The sequence below is a fragment of the Manis javanica genome, chromosome 12, assembly GCF_040802235.1.
Source record: "Manis javanica isolate MJ-LG chromosome 12, MJ_LKY, whole genome shotgun sequence".
In the NCBI taxonomy this organism is placed as follows: domain Eukaryota; kingdom Metazoa; phylum Chordata; class Mammalia; order Pholidota; family Manidae; genus Manis; species Manis javanica.
Genome location: NC_133167.1, coordinates 20,232,806 through 20,253,638, shown reverse-complemented (window position 1 = coordinate 20,253,638; position 20,833 = coordinate 20,232,806). Strand labels below are relative to the sequence as shown.

Below are 20,833 nucleotides of genomic sequence, written 5' to 3'. Positions count from 1 at the left end.
GGGTTTCCAAAACAGAGGAAGTGCCCAAAGGGCTAGCCATTCCATTAAAAAGGCAAATAATTATAGTGAAGTACAAAACTATATTTAAAAAAACAAAATGGAAGCTACTCTATGTCACTCGGGCATTTGGCAGGTAATTCCATGTTTCAATAGTTACCAACCAATGCTCATTAATCACTAACCAAGGCTCCACCAGAGCCCAAGGCAAGTATGATCCTTCTTAAAAGGTAACAGAACAAACACGGGTCAAGGAGCTTCTAAAGCTGAGTTCATGGAGGTGTATATGATCACACAATTAAGCTCAACTGCATCTATTGTTACTGTCAGGAGGAAATGCCCTTGTTCTCTAGATGCCGGCTGGGTCTTGAGGGTAGGTGGGCTTCAGAAACAATGACATTCCAGTGAACTAGTTTTTCATGCTTCTACTCACTTCTTTAATATCTTTTTCTGGAACTCCATGTATTCTGGCATAGAAATACAGATGTTCTTCCACAGACACCAGGTCATCTAAGGCGTCTTCCTGGGGGCAGTAGCCCACTAACGAGCTGTGTGACTCAGCGTGGCCCAGAGACCTGAATCGGGAGGACCGGAGACACAGGTGAGTCTCAAAAGCTACGCCTCTCTTGGTACCCGAATGTTGGAAAGGTAGCTCTATCTGATTATAGTGTTGGTGATTCTGATAAAAAGAGGTAAATAATTCCATCATAGTCACACATAAAGTCTTAAAAATTTCCACTTACTTGAATACCTGTTTTTTTCCCTAAGGATTTAATAATACTACCAAAAATAACATAGAGATCATTTCATATATTTTGTCATTTAATTTGTCATTGATAAGTTGAAACAATTGTTTTTCATACCCAGTCTTATTTCTGATCAGAATATTTCCACTTGAAGGAATTACATCTCCAGTCAGCATTTTGAAAATAGTGGTCTTTCCTGCTCCATTCACCCCAAGAAGACCAAAGCACTGGTTTTGGGGAGAAAAAAGGAAGTAAACCTTAATCCAAATCAAAGACATGTTGCAACAGTATCTTTTTCATCCTTTTCCCTTGATGAAGTAAACTGCCAGGAAAAATAAGTCACTGGAGTTATTCATGGATATTGTAGTGCTGTTGGCATTTGTTAAAACTTTCTCTTTTAAAACAAATGGGTACTGAAAAGATATATGCACCCCTTTGTTTACTGCCACATTATTTACAAAAGCCAAGATATGGAAGCAACCTAAGTGCCCACTGCTAGATGAGCAGGTAAATAAGATGTGGTATACATATACAATGGAATATTCCTCAGTCATAAAAAGAATGAAATCTTGCTAATTGTGATGACATGGATGGGTCTAGAGGGCACTATACTAAATGAAATAAATCAGACAGAGAAAGACAAATACTGCATGATTTCACTTACATGTGGAATCTAAAAAATAAAACAAATGAGCAAACAAAACAGAACAGAAACAGAATCATGGACAAAGTAAACTTGTTACCAGAGCAGGAAGGAGAGAGGAAAGGGAAAAACAGGTGAAGGGGATTAAGAGGTTCAAATGTTCAGTTAGGAAATAAATCAGTCATGGGGATGTAATGCACAGTAGAGGGCACATAGTCAATAATATTGCAATAAATTTGTGTGGTGACAGCAGGTAACTAGACTTATTTGGAGAATCATCTCTTAATGTTTAAAAATATCTAATCACTATGTTATACACCTGAAACTAATACTGCATATCAATTACAATTCAATAAATAAATAAATAAATAAATAAAACGAGTACTTACATTTTTTTTCTTTAAACCATGTGAACATTTGTATATACACACAGGACTTGTTTTCCATATATTATAGCACACCTCTATGTGCCATGATAGAACACCCCAAAAGTAACATATACTAACCTGACAAAGTAATTATACTTACATAGTTCACATGATTCACACAAAACCACAACTTCACTGAAGAAGCTACTGAAACAATACTTTATGTTGTTGAGTAGATTTGATGCATTTAGTTTGCATCTCTGTTTGTAAAACTAAGGGAAATGCCAACCTTCTCTTTCTCCTTTCAAAACTGCCTTAAAATTGCTTCTATGAAAATGGCAAGAATAAATACAGATGCAGTCTTAGGACCTCACGTCTAACCAAATTTTCTGTGTGCTGTCTTTCGAGGAGGCTGGGAAACTAGAAGTTCAAGAGTGCACCCTGCACGAAGGCTTCTTAATGGAAAGCCCACCCCCAGGAGGACAGTAGCTTAGAAAGAAGTCAGGGCCTAGTACGGGGCCAATCCTCCCTGCCAGGAGGGAATGCTAAGGGGGTAAGTAACACATGGACATGTGTAAATTTTAGATATAGAATCCATCAAAGTACTCAGTGGATGACTTTCATATTTCTAGAAAAAACATTAAAGAAACATAAAGATTTTTATTTGTCACTTACCATGCCAATAAAAAGGGCAGTTAGAGATAAAATACTGTTCCCTACCTCCCCAGCGGGTATCCCAATGCTGATGTTGTTTACAGCTATAATCTTTTTGTGGATAAGTTGGTAGGTCTTTGTGAGATGATGGAGTTGGACCAAGTCAAATTCATCTGCACCATTTTCAACTCTAAATCTCTCAGCTTGCACATCTTCATCTTCATCCATTGTCTCCATTGCAGGTGAAGAACAAAATTTCCTGAAGAAGAGTCTAAAAAATGGATCCAATGATTTTGCATCAATAATTTTGAAATGCACTACTCGATTTTGACATGTGTTCATGGAATCACACTTCACTAAAAGTATTTTATCACACACTAGGTTTGTTTTACATTTGTTATGCAGCATACTACTCAAATAACTTAAAAATTAGTATGGATGCTAGTCACCATATTCCTGTTCACTACGATGTTTGGCAAACAGCTTTTGCTTTCCATCAAAGGCTTACAGATCCACTGTTACAGTCAAGAATCCTAATTTCAGTAACAAGGAAATGAGCTTGTGTTAGAAAGTTACTTCCTAACAAAGAGAAGAGTCATTCGTAAGAACCAACATTTTCAAGCCCGTGATCAATGATTATCTTTTCTTAAAATCCCCTCTATTTTTCTTTTTATCACCAATTATATGGATATTAGTCTATATTCTTTTCACTGTGAACGTCTTACCTTGGATATAACCAATACATTGAGGTTATCAGGCCTGAAAACTCTGTCTCAAACCCACCTCGGTACCTTGCCTAGCGAATACCAAAGCAGAGCAAAGTAAAGCAAACCTTAAATCTCAACAAATCAACTCAGATCATCCTCCCAATGTCCCTGTTTCTTTTAATGATAACCCTGGAGATTACAACTGTGATCTGTAATCAGTTTTCTCTGAATCATTCCCATTCCCAAAATCTACTCATGCAGTCAGTCCCTCAGCACAGGAAATGCCTTAACACCCCATCACCCATCATTTCCTGTCTGTTTCTATCACCATCACAGCTTTCATTCTCTCCAGGAACCTGACACTGCTTCAGTGCTACCAACTTTTTCATTCCAATCTGCACCATTTTCCCCAAATCACACCTCCTAAAGCACCATTTGATAATGCTGCTTTCTGTTTAAAAGATTTTAATGGACTACTATTTGTTTGTTGAATAGAATCCAAACCATACCTCTTTAACCCAGCATTCAAAACTCCGTAATTTCTCAACCACACTTTAGCTCTTACTGTTTCATTACATTTATCTAATCAACTAATTTGATCATTCTAATCAAACTGTTACTCATTTCTCACATGTGCCACAATTTTTTTCTCTATCTTTGTGCTTGTCATTCCTATTATTATTATTAATTTTTGATAGGTGATACACACATATCATGTATTAAAATTAAAATGATACTGAGAATATATAGTGAAAAGTCTTCAAGTTATCTTCAGCAGAGGCACCCATAATTAGAGATAGTGTATGCATATATATGTGTAAATGTAATATATATTTCTTTTCTAACTCAATTATTGGAAATGATTGTTATGATGAATTTACACATAGTTCTGAACCTTGCAGTTTTCACTTAATAAATATTAGAAGTAATCCAAAATACTTTATGAAGAACTATATCATTCTATATAAATGGTTAATAGAGTTCCATTTATGAATGTATGTATATGATTTATTTAACCAGTCCTTAAATGACGGACATTTGAGTTATTTTTATTTTATCATTATTGGAAATGATTGTTATGATGAATAACTTTACACATATATAATTCTGCATATATGTCTTCATACTGGTAGGAAAAGTTCCTAGAAATGGAATTGCTGGGTCAATGGTAAGTATATTTTTTTCATTTATGATTCTGCTCTTACTTCACTTTGTCTTCTTTGCCCAAATCCATTGATGATAATATGTTACATACTCAATCCTCTTTCCCCATTTCTACTTTCTATCTTTTCAAACTCAATTCAAACCCTACTTCTTTTATTTATGTACATATTTTCTCTCCACCATTGAGTGTTAATCTCTTTAAGGTTAACAGTTATGCTTATTTAATTTTACTTTCTCACTCTAGAGCAGTATTTTCAGACACAAAGGAAGGTTTGATAACTATTTACTACTTGAAATGAAGGTGAATTGAGCTAAATTTGTTAAATTTTGAGCAACACATTTCTACATAAGTAATGAAAAAGCTTAAAATATTGACCCCTCCATGAATATTTTGACTTGTGTTCCATCATGGATGTCAAACACTATATTTTCATTGTACTTACCTGAGTTTCTTTATTAGCCAGTCATTGATCAACAGTCGCAAGAGAAAGAATATGGTGCCCTGAACAACCAGAGCCACAAACATTGCACCTAGTTTATTCATCTCAAAGGTTTCATTTGGGTATTCCACTCCATATGCTTTTAAGAAGTCTAGGACCGACTGCTGTTGAGAAAGTTCAATCATACCGTAGCCAAAACAGAATTGTGGGAAAATCAGGAAAATGCGTTTGAGGGTTTCAGAAATGAGTTCTAAAGTCTGAAATGAGAAACACAAATTAAGCTCAGTGTTAGACTTTGAACAACTTAACAAAAATTTAAAGTGGATTTGGACGAATATTGAAACGTGAGAAGCTTATCTAGAGTGGCAATTATTTCACATGTATGCCAAACTTACATATAAATATTTACTAACAACCAAATGATGGCGATATACTAATAAAATACAAGAAGAAAAGGATTATATTTTTCTTGCGATGATCTAAGACATCAGGCCAAGCCCTGAAGGCAGGATCACTTCTAGAGCTGCTCTAGATCCTAGGAATGTAGGGAAAGCCAGGGTGCAGGGGTCTGATACAGGGTATCAGGAGGTGACTGAGTAAAGGAGGTATTGGTGCAGTAACATTTCAGACCCTAAAGTAATTCCTACTTGAAGAGGGACTAAAATGGTAAAATCAGATGGAAGGCAAGATAGCCTATCTCAATGAGGAGCAAATGGCTCATTTTCCCATTATTCATACTTGGGGCCAACCACTTGCACCTCATAAATTTTCTTCTTCCTCCTGGAGTGTGCTTGTCTATTCCTAGGCCACTTCATTTCCTCTCTATTCTTTTCCATTCAATTGCCTGGTTCTGTTAGTGCTTCCCTTCTCACTAATCATAATTGTCAGCTCTGAATGGAAAGTGATGCTTACAATGAAAGTAGGCTCCAATACACTATTGAAAGGGAATGAATTGGCTTTTTTCTGTATGAATGTTCACATGAATCTTAACCTGTAGTCCTATAACTAAGCCACTGTCCTCACCCCTACCACACCATAACAATTTGTCAGTGACCAAAAGTTTAGTTGACCAATTGGTTGCATGGTTTTTACACTGTCATACAATACATCTGACTTTTCCTCCATCACCCGACTCAAGCCCTATCAAATGCAATAGTTTTGACACTGGGTAAATATAGTCACAGGCTTTAAGCTAGATAGAACCTAAAAAGAATTTTAAAAGGCTATAGTTTCTCCTCTACTAAATTTAACAGAATCAAATGAAATTCCTCTTTTCTATTTAGAGAATGCAGACTACAGAAAATCTTTCTCTTTTGGACATGTTGAAGCATTTGGTAGTTCACGAATAAAGGATTTTACCGGGTCGTTGGGCTTCTCCTTGGAAAGAAAGTATACCACCGACAGGGAAACAATGGAATTGATGCCAAAAAAGAGGTTGATGCAGACGTAAGTGATGAAAGCCATTCCTGTTTCATGGAAGAGCCCAGCCAGCAAGTACATCCAAGAAAATGTGGCATATCTGTGTATTAATACTGAGAATTAAAATTATGCCTTATGTATTTTCTTTTACTAAATAAATACTTAGATAGGATTTCAAAGTGAAAGTAAACATTAGGGAGGAGTTGCTAAGCTTTGTAGCTAGATCTCTCTTTTATTCTTCTTTTTGACACATACAAAAAATCCAAAGGATATTTTTTAAATGACAGTAAGAAGCTTCTTTTAAGGAAGCTTGAGTAATCCTGTATCACTACAACTGCAAATTAATCCTCCTAGAGATGGTGTTACCCCACCCCACCCAGGCAAGAGGTTTTGTTTTTGCTCAGAAACAGGAGTTTCATCAATATAAATCCTGTACTTTAAAGTTGAGGAAAAATAAGGACATTACCGTAGGCTAGCTAAGCAGACAGGGCATGCTTAGAGCTGGATACCCTGTTTTGAGCAAGTACTTAAGCAACCTTTGAGCAAGTACTTAAGCAACCTAAGTACTTAAGAACTAGAGACGGAGAGATCCTTCATCAGCCATAATTGCTAACCAGATGGATACAGTCCATGCATTCAGGGCAGAGAAAATTGCTATGCTGAACATTGGTTCTATCAACCTATATTACCCTAATACAGAAGGAATATTGTGTGTGTAAAAATAATATTTAGACATTTATAAAAAATATAAATAAAACACACATAAGGTATTTCTATATATATTCATAATTTGTCAATACATAAATCCATACACATTTTTCTGATTGGTCTAAAGCCCTCATTTTTATGTATATTAAATTACATATGTAAATTGTTATACATGACACTTGTTATCCAGTAAGTGCTCAGTAATTGTAGGTGTTACTGTTAATAACGACATTCATTTTCAGAAGGATTGTACTTTACAACCACAGACTAGTAAATGTAATGTATTGTTAGTCATCACTCATGGCTAATGAAACCCCAAGACAATTGTAAATTAGCTAATGAGATTTAGGTCCTGTTTTTGCCTGGGAGCATTTCATTCTGTTAACTCTTCTTGCACTGCAGCTTACCCAAACAGCAGAAGTAGGAGAGATACGGCGCCTAGATTGTTCTCACTGCAGAAGGCAGGTAACTTGAAAATTGCAATGACACCAACTGAAAATGCTACAGGCACCAGGTAGAAGGCCTATGGGAATATGTAAAACAATGTGGAATATATGGTAAGTATTTTTGTTTAATCAATAGCCCATCTAGTTTAAAATTGTAACAAGTTGGCCTAAAATATTTGAATGAATGAATTTTTATTTATCTTCTTGTTGCTTGTAACATTCAGCTTATTTAACATTGCTCTCACTCTAGAATTTGTCTCCTGCAATATGAGGTCAAGCCAGTCTCCACCTTTATAGATATACATGGAGTCCCTGGAGTTTTGCCTCCAGGCTTTGAGATTTGGGTCATTCTGGGACGGTTTAGTGAGAAAGATAAGGTGGCCAGGTATCTTGGTATTAGACTCAGTCTTCAAAATATTGACTTCATTTTGAATGCTGGAACTCCCTCAGATGGTTGATTTCTAAGGCTTGGTTATCTGTGTGAGGCACTTTGTGCAAAACAGCAGGGCATCGGGTTCTACACATTCTTGGAATCACAGGTATGTGAACAAAGAAATCAGTGTTTCACTGACAAGTAAAAATCTTAAATGCTGAGCAGTTTGTAGCAAGACGTGCACAATGAAAGAGATAGTAATTTAATTTGAGGGGAAAATGTCCTAAATTGGCATGAGCACCAGATACATGACCACAGAATCTCAGTAGAAGCAGCCCTTCACAGAAGTGTGTACTTTCAGCTTTTATAACATTAAAGCTCCTATTAAGTCCAGTGGAGTCATTACCATTCTTTTAGATCTGACTTCTACAACAAACACATTTCAGACCTCACTGGATACATTAACAAAATGGATATGCAGTTAATTACTCTTCAACCCTTCAAGCCAATGATCTTTACAGAAACTCAGATAATTTCGCCATAACCACCAGGCAAATGCATACCACATCCTGGGCTTTTGGCCAATACTGCCACGTTTGGAGTTAAGAAAAACCATTTGAGCCTTGGAACCATTTTATGCAAATGAGAGAGCTATCAGTGAAATTCATCCTTTATTGTCCCTAATAATCTTCTCTAATGTGTTACTCAGCAAGGGCTACTTTGAAGTTTTCACTATTAGTTGATTACATTTTTATAACTTGATTATTCGGCACCATTGGGCAAGGCTATTCTGCTAAACTTCAATATCTCCACTGTGATGGTTCTTAAGCTTCAGTATGCATAAAATAACTTAGGGGATTTTGTTAAAAATCAATATTCCCAGGCTCCACTCCCAAGATATAGATCTAAGAGGTCTGAAGTGGGGCCCAGGCATATGCATTTCAACAAGCATCCTGGGGAATCTGATACAAGTGGTCCTCAGACCACAGAGATGAGGACAGGTTTATTTCTCTGTCTTGTAACCAATGGATGAGTAATTTGTTTCTTAATTTTCTGACTTTGTGGTAATAATCTGAACACACTACAGTAAAAAAAACCTTGACAATAAAACTGATGTCTTCTACACAAATCAATCCTGTATTGTCAATGACACAAGTTACTCACCATGTCATAAATGAAGTTTGTCACCCAGTAGCATGTTACCCCAATGCCTGAAATGTGCTGCAGCTGCTTTGCTTTGGTCTGATGTTCCCTTACAACATAGGTGACAAAGCTGGCGGTGGTGACAGAGTAGCCCATCAGGATGGAGAGCGCCACTAAAATATCGATTAAGCTGCTCATTCTATAGTGAGCAATAGGGAGAGGAAAGCATACATGAGTTTTTGGAACTCTCTTCCTTTCAGAAAGATTCATGACTGAAGCCATCAACAAAACAGTGTAAGAGTTGGCTGTGACACACATAAATCTTCTTGCAAGGCAGCCAGATAATATCTTGTACACGACTCAGCTGTGACCCTGGAATAAATGTAGTTCCAATGCATCTGAGTTGACTAGGGATGTTTGATAGAAAAACCTTGGTCTCCCAGGGTTACAGAATGTATGTGAGGAATATATAGTTCTTGAGCATAGAAACAGTACTTAGATTCTATGCAGGGAAATCGAAATGATGAAGCACTCATGCACTAGACTTACAAAAGCAGATTTTGTGAGTCTATAGTCAACAAGTTCTACTTGGTAACCCCACTGAATCCCCTTTCAGAAATTCCCTTTCATCCCAGTCAGGGACTTGTATTACTAGGTCTTCTAGATTTACATTCATTCAGAAGCAACTGTGATTTCCAATTATAGTACTTTATACAGAGGCTTGACTATGCCACTGAGAAAGTAGTCTTGTCTGGTACATCTACTTACGTGGCTTGTTCTTGATCCTGCACTCCTGGGTAAGGATGACTATACATGATGATGCCTTAAAGAAGAGACAGTCTTTTTATTAGTAGCTATTAACCAAAATACCAATTTTTAGATGAATAATGCACAATAATTTCTTCATTATGCTGTGATCTAAAAAGTTTACTTTGGGGATACTCTTTTAAAGGAAGATGAGTTTCCCCTTAATCTCACCATACAATGCCATACAATGGGTAGCACTTACATGAAGAGAAAAAAAAAACCACACTTTTTACTTTTTTGTGTGTGGAATGTTAGAGGAAGGGGAAAGAATTTATATTTCTTATTAGCATTATCCCCTCTATTACATTTAAATAATTGCTTTCCATTTTCTTTTCTCCACCTGGCCACATATATGTTTGTATTTCAGCAGCACTTCAAAAATGGGTGACATTTAAAGAAGCAACTCAGAAGCGACTGGTTACATGAGGCTCTCCTAAAGAATGGACGCTCACCACCCCCACCCCCTTTTATTTAAAGTACTGTTAATATACAGTCTTCTGTTGGTTTCAAATGTACATCACAGTGGTTCAGCAGTGCCCATGATCAACTTATATTGTGATTGCAAATTATTGTGCCCTTTTATCCCCCCATCACCACATGCCCCAAACCCTCCCTCCCACTTGGTAACCACCAGTCACTTCTCAGTGTCTATGAGTCTACTGCTATTTTGTTCCTTCTATTTTGCCTTGTTTTTATATTCTACAAAAAAGTGAAATCATATGGTATTTGTCTTTCTCTGCCTGCCACCCCTTTTTATTGTGTTATTGGCTGTGGTGGGGAAATACTGAGATCCCTCTGTCTTCTTTACTACTTCTATGATGCCTATTGTTCTACTGGAGTAGGGCTTGGGAGTTTCAGCCATCCCTGAGGGATTTTTACTGAGATATAAACTGTCTACAAAAAGCAGTCACTTAACTCTATACAATCCTGAAGCATTGGCATCTCCCAGAGTTAGTTACACTTTCTGAGTTAGAAGCAAGTTTTTTTTTCTCCCTTCCCTTAGCGGATGTTAGTTAGCTAGAAATAAGTGGGTAGGCAGTAGTTCCCCAAAGGACCACAATATGAAGGAAGAGACAAGAATGGTAGGGGATGGCAGTGAGGATATCCCTCAAATACTTGTTCCTATGGAGTCATAAGCTGAGTGAGAACTTTCTCACTTACTGCCCACATACTATATGTTCATTGTATTAGGATATTAAGGCCCTTTCACAGCACCCAAATATAGATTATTCTAAATTTATATTCTCTCCATTAACTTAAATTTATAATTTTTATTAAGTAGAATATGACATACTTAGAGATTGAATTCTGCAATTGCTACATGTTAACTAAAAAAATTAAGTAAAACATAGAAGCTAACAATAGTTTGACCTATAATTTGAATCACATAATTGGGGAATGTACTTTTCTTATCTTTTGTATAAATTAATGGTCTCTCTTTTTACTGAGATTCAGTGTTCCTTGGGGCCTTTCTTAAACCTTGTTTCTATATTATATTACAGGCAAGGGGAAAACACTTTTATTTCTGCTTTGTATTCAAGAATCAAAAACACTCTATTTCATCAGAGAAATCCTTGCAAATACATTTACTCCATTATGGAAAATTCTACTGAATCAATTGTTTTATACATATCTTTAGCCAGAAGATCAAGTAAATGTATCAGGATTAGGGATCTGTATCAAAATCTTCTCTGTCAGTTCCATACAGCATAATAATGTCTTGAGTACAGTGATTAGTCAATTAATGTTTACTGTCTAGCTGAATCTTAAAATTTCAACGATTTCCCCTACATACAATATACATTAAGAATAACACATCTTTGGTTGTCTCTACGGTTGTACACCTAAAATGAGATGCTTCCCATTGACCACTGCCACTAAGTCAATAAAGGGTAAAAATAAACACTTGCGTGGAGGGAACAAAGTGTCAATATTTTTGGAAAACAGCCTAATTGTATAATATTTGTTAGGGAAAACAAGCAAATCTCTACCCTTTGGGGAAGAAAGAATTTTCATATTAAATTAACCACTAGAGGGAACCACATGAAAATAAGATATTGACCTCACAAAGGAAAGCTAATTGAGGAATTTTATTAGCATATTAAAATTCAAACAAAATCGATTTTACAGCCAATGCAAACTCCCAATTCATGTAGAACCCAACAAAGATGCCTTAAAACCGCTAATGTAGTGAGGAGGCGGGGATGGTAGGAGAATTATTTTTAAATTTAAAAAATAAATTTTCTTTTAGGGTCAATATAAAGTTTATGTCACAGTTTTCTTAATTCCTTATACTCGCTGTAACTTAAGAATACAGTGGTGTTGTATACGTGAAACTAACCAAGATTGCATATCAACTACACTTCAATTAAAAAAAAAGATATCAGTGAAAAGAATACAGTGGTGGGAGCCACACCAAGTCTGCTGGGATCCGAGTCATTCAAATCGCTTTGGTCTCGGTAAAGAACACTGACAATGAAACCTGAACACATGTTTCAAAAGCTGACCCTTCAAAAGCAGCATTGGCCTCTTGTTCTCACCTGCCTACCTTTGCTCCCTTTTCCCTACTCATCCTTTGAGTTCTATTCTTTCATTATCTGTCCCAGCAACACATATCTTTTCCTCTAAATAAAGACACCCTCCCCGAAATCAATTGCTCAGTAGTATCTTAAACCAGGTTACCCTAAACCCACCTGGCTTTAGCCACCATTTAACTGAACTGACTACCTTTGACTAAGCCTCTATTGATGCTCTACATCTAAGGACTACTATCAATTTTGTTATTTTCTTCATTGTTCTTCCTGCTAGGAAAATGTCAAGCAGTTGGGACAAAATACTGTTTTCTCTGAAATGGAGACTGAAAGATTCTGTTGCTAGAACAAGTATTTGACTCTAGTTTGTTTCTATAAATACCAGAACATCCAACACACACCATTATGCCCAACAACAGGGAGATGAATTAAGGTAGACTTTTACATTTTAAAAAGATACATTGTGTCTTTTATCCTATTTACTAGCCTATTTGTTAGCCCATTTATTAGACTGGAGACTCGGTCTCGAACAGCAAGTATGCTACTCAGATTTTCTCCATCTTCTATTATTATTATTTTTAGGATCAGTATGACAAAGTAATTCGAGCAAGCCTTAAAATGACAAAATGGTTTGATGAACAGCCAGTGTATTAGAAAACATAAATCAGTCTCTTTCAAAATCCAAACCCTATTTTAAAAACTATGTCGAGGATTCTTGGGAAATCCAACTCAAGTAGAACTGGTTGAGTCCAGAGAAGTATTAGAAAAATGAAGAGGCAGGACTCAGATGGACCTGGGTTAACACCTTGGTTTCAAATCTCACTTCTGAGCCCCAGAGAAATAATAGGAAACAATAATACTCACCCTGAGAGGGTACTTGTACAGATTAGCAATATTTCATATAAAGCACATATCATATGCTAAGTGCTCATAATGGTAACACTTTTGGTCAGGTGTAGAACTTTTTAGTTTAAAAGTTTTGTCTTCATGTTTATATTCATGAACAATATTTGTCAACATTATTTGTACTTCTTTAACCTATATCCTAGTAAATAGTTCTAAAATATTTTCCTATGAGATATAGCCAGAGGTGTAAGAACAGAAATAAATGTGAAGTCAGCATTGTTATCCTTACTTGATAAATGAGGAAACTAAATTAAACTGATGTTAAGGGAATTATCTAGAACGTTCCATCTGCTGGTAGTTACTACTTTCAAACTCCTTTTAAAGATCTGTAATTTAGGTACCATAAAATGTCCGACATTGGGAGGAAATGGAATTTAATGCATTTTTACATGCAGACTAGCATAAGTTGCAAAGTAAGAAGCTTCTGTGTAAGAGACTTTACCGTGTCGGGCAGCATCATACTGGGACATGTTGACTCGTAGAAGAAAATTATTCAAGCTGTTGAGGTAAGCTGGAAGGGAGTGATAGCCTTCTGGATCATACCATACCTATAAATTCCAAAAGAAGGCAATATATTGTATTCAAATATATTAGACTGTCTTTATATCTGACAGCCTACAGAATTTATATTTAAAATGAATTTTAAAAATAAGTTATTTCCCAATAATTTACTTCATCTTGGAAGATAATGAACAATTCCTGAGTTGTTGACCACAGACCTCTACATTTCCAACTACAAAAGGGCAGAGTTAAGGAAAACTGTTTTTTTGTTTGATAGCACCAAGTTATTAGTTGTTCCAGATTTTCTCTATAGGCAAAGCTTGAAGTAAGCTGGAGGCATCATTATCTCCATCTATGTGGCTGGTCTATAGTGACTCTGGGACTAGATTTAAGGCATCCGCAATACTAATAATAAAAACAAATGGCATATAGGCCATGCTGTAGAAAGAAATTAAATACATATGCAAGCCTTGTATCCTTAGAAACAGGGTTGACAACCTTGAAATTCACCCACTTTCTTTGCCTAATGAGCCCACAAGGAAGTTACTTTGCCTTCCATGCCACAAATGGGAACTTAAACCGCTGGGATGCCTCAATTCAAAAAAACCAGTTGATAATTTTAAATCACATCTCATTTAGAGAGAAATTATTTGATATTAGAATGCCTTTGTCTATGCAGGAATATTTATTCTGTGTATGGAGAGAGGGGGAAAGACGCAAGAGGGGGTCATTCAAATTTCTAGCACTATTATTTACTTTCTGTATAAACTTGTGAATATCAGCTATAATAGGCCCAATAATACCTCTCTTGGGATGCTGTGAGGATACAATTAGGTAGTTGTATTATAAATGATAATAGAGCTGGGCTTAAACTCCTCACTAAATAAACATTAGTTTCTTCACCTCCCTCAAGTCTGTATGTAACTCTTAGTACCAAATGAGAAACACGTGAAGGACAGTTTTAAATTGCTAAAACCACTGTGGATCTTATGGGTAATCTTATATGTGTGATTCTGTGACTCTTGCCTTTTTCAAAGCTTAAGTACAGTCTAGAAAAAAATTAAGTCAACAGGATTATTTATCTCCATGAAATTCTATTAAGTTCCCATGTTCTTTAAGAAGCAAGGCTAAACATATACGGCACATACATTAGAAAAAAAGGCACAGAACATCAACATATAACTTAACAAGAAATTATAAAGGGAGTACACCCACTGAACCACCATTCAGGCTGAGAAACAAAAATTGATAGCATACAAAATATCTTCTACCTGACCCTCTGTGTCCTTCCAAATCACAGCGCTCTTTCTCTCCCTTAGACAATATGGTTGAGTTTTGCCTACTGTCAAAGTTTATAGTAAATGCAATTATAGTTATGTATTCCTTTTCATTATTTGCTTATTAATAATGTTTGGGAGCTTTTGCCTTCTTGTTGTATGGAGTTGAATTCACTTCCACTGCTGAAAGTTCAGCTGAATGAATATGTAACTATTTATTTGGTCTACTGTAGATGGGTGTTTTTGGCTTATATGAGAAAAAGTACTATGCACATTTTTGTATAGGTATCCTGGTCCTTATGTATACATGTTTCCTTAGAGTAAATCCATAGGATTGGAACGACTGTGCTATGGGGTATGCAGTATGCCAAAATGCTTTTCAGACTGATTGTACCCATGTTTTGTTTTTACCTCATGAAAACACTTAAACATTTCAAGTTCACTTTCTCATTTGTATGACATCCTAGAAGAAAGACCGAAATCTACCTTGGCAAGTGTTCTGTTGGCAGGAACTCCTGTTATATCAAAACGAAGGTCGTTAGTCAAAGGCAGCCCAAAACTCCAACCTCCATATCTACATAAAATAACAACATTTATGTTTGTTTTAATGGAGACAGTATTCATAAATAGATCTAAAAATGTTTAATTGGGAGCTCAACATTTTTTCCATTAGTAACATGTTTACAGTATGAAACAAATACTGCCTGACAAATACTTTACATTTTTATTGACTCTTTTTATCATATTTTAATCTAAAGTGAACATTATAACTAGAAGTCAAAAAATCCTTCTAAGCAGTTGCAAATGTGGAGTAATCACTCTAAAAATGACATATTTAACCAATGCCTCCAACTTAACTGGGTCATGTACCATCTCAAAAATCTTAATATTTTAACACTTACATATCTCTTTTTTAGGTAATTTAGTACTAAGGTGATATACCATCAGTTCTTATCTTTTTTCAAATGGCTCAATTTCTTCAGTTTGCCAAACATAATTCCCTTAGTTTTTCCCTTGATGCTATACATTTTTTCTTCCTGGATGTTTGAGGGTGAGTTGTGTGTATAAAACCTGTTGGTTCATTTTCTCTTAAAAAATGAAATAGGGATTTTAAAAATCCAAGTAATAATTTTAAGAACAGATTAGTTTAAATGTCCCAAACTAGGGTTGGGTTAAAAATATAATGATGCAGTCACTCTAGAATAATCTTCTTGTGACTATCATCCTAAGTGTGATGCTAAAGAGCTATATTTTTGACACATAAAGAATACTACAGCATATTGTTCACTTTTTTAAAAAAGCAGGTTTTAGAGCAATTTGTTTATAATAAATCCCATTCACTGAAAATATTTACATAAATCACTGACTAGGAAATTTCTGGAAGGATATACAATCAATAGTGGTTATATCTGGATAGCAAATGACAATTTTTTCTTCTTTTTTGCTTATTTGTAGTCACTATTTTACAGTGCATGTTAGTCATTTATGTACATTGAGGAATAAAAGCAAAGACACAGGAAAAGAGAAAACAGGAGCTACTGGAAGCCTAACAACTCCCCTCCAGTCATATTTAGGTATAATTGACAAATAAAACTGTATATATTTAAGGTGTACAGTTTGATGTTTTAACATACATATGCCTGTGAAATAATTGCCACAATCATGCTAATTAAAATATCCATCACTTCACATAGTTACCATTTTCTCTGTGTGTGTGTTGAAAACTCTTAAAACCTACTCTCTTAGCAAATCTCAAGTATACAATACAGTACTGTGAACGACAGTCACATTGCTGTAGATTGGATCTCCAGAATCTATTCATCTTGCATAACTGACATTTTGTGCCCCTTGACCAGCATTCTCCCCATTTCTACCTTCCCCCAAGCCCTGGTAACCAGCATTCTACTCTCTGCTTCTATGAGTTTAACTGTTTTAGCTTCCACATATAGTGAGTTCATGCAGTATCTGTCTTCTGTGTCTGGCTTATTTCACAGGGTCCTCCAGATCCATCCATGCTGTTTCAAATGCAAGGCCTACCGACATCACAGCCATGGCAAGTGCTTAGAAGGCATAGGTACAAGCCTGTAGCCATGCTACACATGGACACACTTTATCCACATGAAGACATCATACTTTAAGTTTTGAGATACTCATATTGAAACTAAAGCCACTTGTCACCAAAAGCCATGCCTTAAAACTTTCCAAGTTGGCATAACCCAAGAAAAAAATATACAAATTTAACAATATACTTTTAAGAACCAAAAAAACCCCACCCTTTTTCAATTTCCTCAAATGATCATTTTTTTAGAGTCATGACTTATGTTGCAATGTAAATAGCTTTTTAGATAAAAAAGAGAATTTAACCATGAAAATTATCAATAGAAATTTGCTTCTGTTATTTCAACTTCAGAAGGCAGTTACCATTAAAAGCAAAAAGCAAAGATATGCTAAATTAAATGTCATAAGCAGAGTATTTTTACCTTTTTTGTGTAAACTCATTAGCAGTTGATATAAGATAATTTTCCAAATGTTGCCCAGTGAGGTTGTAAATTACTTGCGAAGAGTAAGTTCTTCTATGAGGTGGAGAATAGTTAAACTTAGGACATTCCTAAAAAATAAAGTTAAAAATTAAGTTCTTTCTGGCTAATGGGCAAATCAAATGGACAATGTCTAGGAAGTTCATTCTCATGATTTGTCTATGACTGCAACTGGTAGAGTCTGTTAAGACTGTCCTCTGACTCTAAAGATCTTTGGAAAGGAAGGCATCTTGCCTATGCCAAGAAATTAGAGCAAACATTTATTATTTATATAAAGCAAATACATGTGTTTTTGAAGCCAAAAAAACACAAGTAAACTAATGTGTGATTTTTCTTTCACTGTACTGACAGGCGTGATATGTTTAGAGAATAACATTAAACATTAAGATGACTCAAAATACACAGGGAAGAAAAAAAATGTTTGCCCCAAGCTGAAAAGATAAGAGTAACAGACATAAGCTCTCAGGGACTGATGGTAGCGCATGAAAGTGTGTGTTATACAAATTTAAAGGTATAAAATATAGGTTTCAGAGCTCAATTTTATACATATCTAAATCTAGATCTAATTTCATCTCTATATATACATCTAAAATTATTACATATATACATATTCCATATATATAAATCTGAAATTATTTCAAAATAAAAGTATATATATATATATATAATGCTGAATTTCAACATATATTTGTTGCAAAGTTGCATATACTATATACATTATATTGCAGTATAGTGTAATATATAACACACAAGTTGCAAAGATAATACAGAGGCCCTGGATATCCTTCACCCAGCTGTCCTGATGGTTAGCTTCTTACATTACCGTGATACGCTTGTCAAGATTATGTGCACTGGTACATTACTATTACCCAATCACAGAGTTTCGTATCAACCACTCGTTTTTTACGCATATAAACTTTCTACGCTTCCTGACCACTTAACTTTTCATTGATGCTTCCCATACTTCACTGTCATATGAAGTTTAGTTTAGGAAAAGCCTAGCACTTTTCCAGTTTTTCCTCCCATCCCTTCACTCAATGCCCCTGAGCCCAAAGCTAGCACAACACGTGTGCACCAAGAGCATAACGTTGCAGGTTGCTCTAGAAAATGAATGCTGACTTTCATCTTACAAAAATTGACTAGGAAAATTGTCTTAAAAAAATTGACTAGTATTGACTAGGAAAATCATTCTATAATGCCACTAGTTTCACAAATAATTAAATGGAGATACCCTTATGTACACAGTGTCAATTTTTTAGCTTTAATTTTCTATTAAATCCTACATACAGAGCTCATATATTATAAGCATATGCTTATAATTTGATTTTGACAAACTCAACACACTAATGTAGCCAACAACCACATCAGGAAACAATGCCAGTACCCAGAAGGCCCCTCGTCGAGCTTCCTTCCAGTCACTACCACTCCCGAAGTAACAGGCACAGGATAGTTATGCCTGTTTTTGTATTTCATATACATGGAATTGTATCTTATGTGCTCTCTCTTATTTGGCTTTTTTCATCCACCATTTGTTTGTGAGAATCTTCCATATGATGTGTAGTTGCAGATCAATCATTCCCATTTTGTTGTATATAGGATTCCATTGTAAAAATATATTACACTGATTTATTCACACTACTGTTGGTAGGGATTTGGATGGCTATTACAAATAGTTTTGTGTGAATATTCTAGTTAGTATGTGTCTCTTGATGAACCTATTCACATTTCTGATGGGTATATAATAGGAACAGCATTGCTGCTCGCACAGGCTATGTACATCTTCAGCATTAGTAGATACTGTCAAACACTTTCAAAACTGTTTACATTAATGCAGATTCCCATCAGCAGAATATAAGATAGAAATTTTTGTATGTACTGTTTCATTAGTAAAGTTTATCCAGACTCTAATTTTAAATACTAAGTTAGTTGGCTTTTAGTTGTGAACTGAAGAAAATACATGAAGAGTTTCAGAAATTAGATTAGTTGAGGGTTTAGAAAAATCCTTTAACATTGGGTATGACTAATATTAAAATATGCAAAGATTCCAAAAGATGCTTGTTGGATCCCAGCTTTTATTGTTAGTGGCTTTCTTGCATGGGACCACAAAAATAGGTTGCATTTACTGAAAAGAATTTCATTCAAAAATACTGTACCAAGACAATTCAGGATATAATCTTATGACACTTTGAAGAGAATATTGCTAGATTCCTCCCCTACGGGGAAGTAAGTTGACAGCATAGCAACTCTCAGAAACTAATAGTGACTTCTTTTCTTCAACAATATTTAATTTCCCCAGTGAATTTGGTTTTCTTAAAAGTATATTGACTCGATAGGCCTGGAAAACTAAGGTGTATATTTGTAGAATACAAACAGGGTAAGTGATGGTTGCACAATCTTTTCCGTTCCTTTCAGGACATGGATTTTCCTTGCATCCTGGAGGTGTTGCTTAGAGACATGTGGAGTTCTGTTCTGTACTTATACATCACTGACTTCTCAGCTGACTACAAAAGTAGCCTCCCACTGTGTTTTCAAATATGACAATCATGTCATGTGAAACATAGAGCTTTCTGGTTAGAACTGAATTGAGACCAAAGATTCATTTTCAGTTGATTTCCTCAAAGTCTGTCTTAGAATTACCTACTCGGAAATTTGTCCTGCGATGGATTTACAATAGCGAGCTGAAGTTCAAAAGGCAATATTTTTGAGCTGTCCAGATTCACATTTCTGAGCTACTAGCTTCCACAAAATGAAATTATATTGAATTTTGGGTAACCTAGATAGATCTTTCAAGTTTCGATATTTACACCTTTTTTTCCCTACTTTACTGAAACTGAATTCCATCTTACCTGGATATCCTCTGAGCAGGAGCAAACACCAAAATTAGTGATAGGTTCTCCATTTGTGGTCCATTTTTCCAGGCTGTCTATGCTTAAACACTTTCTGCAAGTAAAAATGATATTCAAGGGAGGTATATGTGTGTTCTCATGTTTATGTATGAGGGTATAAGGAAATATTTGGTGTTAAATTCAAGTGTATAGTTCTAGGTACAGTGCATTAGTTTTTTGTAACTTGAATATCCATTGCACTACCATTTTCAAGTAATCTGATATTTTATGCAGGATTGAGGGAGAACACTATTGATTAAAAAAAGCCCATGGAGTTGCCTTAATGTAGCAGGATGAGACCTTTTGATCTCTCTCTTTTTTGCTCTTTTTATCCTCTCCTCTGACAGAAAGGGGATACTTAAGAAAAGTAATGCATCAATGTCAAGTTTACACCTGCTGTGTACTATCTTGGAAGTCTGAATAAGCAATAATACGAAGTGCAAAAACATGAGAATTGGAGTCAGAAGACATATTTTAGCTTTAGCTTGTAACAACACAGTACCTACATTTCTTTAGACAAGTACCTTAGTTCATACGAGATGCAGTCTCTTCATCTTAAAAATGAGGTTAATAATTAATAG

At 35.5% G+C, this 20,833-nt stretch overlaps 1 protein-coding gene across 1 annotated transcript in view; it reads right to left on the bottom strand.

Annotated features, from left to right (window-relative positions):
• ABCA12 (ATP binding cassette subfamily A member 12) overlaps positions 1–20,833 on the bottom strand; it is a 189,205-nt gene that overhangs the window by 10,106 nt on the left and 158,266 nt on the right. The window contains exons 37-48 of the mRNA XM_073218139.1: positions 20,214–20,307; positions 17,311–17,438; positions 15,317–15,404; positions 13,495–13,600; positions 9,577–9,631; positions 8,830–9,007; positions 7,254–7,369; positions 6,079–6,238; positions 4,723–4,976; positions 2,475–2,679; positions 861–970; positions 431–572 (exon numbers count right to left, since the gene is read on the bottom strand). Coding sequence (XP_073074240.1) covers positions 431–572; positions 861–970; positions 2,475–2,679; positions 4,723–4,976; positions 6,079–6,238; positions 7,254–7,369; positions 8,830–9,007; positions 9,577–9,631; positions 13,495–13,600; positions 15,317–15,404; positions 17,311–17,438; positions 20,214–20,307 — 1,636 coding nt within the window. The remainder of the gene's footprint in view (positions 1–430; positions 573–860; positions 971–2,474; positions 2,680–4,722; positions 4,977–6,078; positions 6,239–7,253; positions 7,370–8,829; positions 9,008–9,576; positions 9,632–13,494; positions 13,601–15,316; positions 15,405–17,310; positions 17,439–20,213; positions 20,308–20,833) is intronic.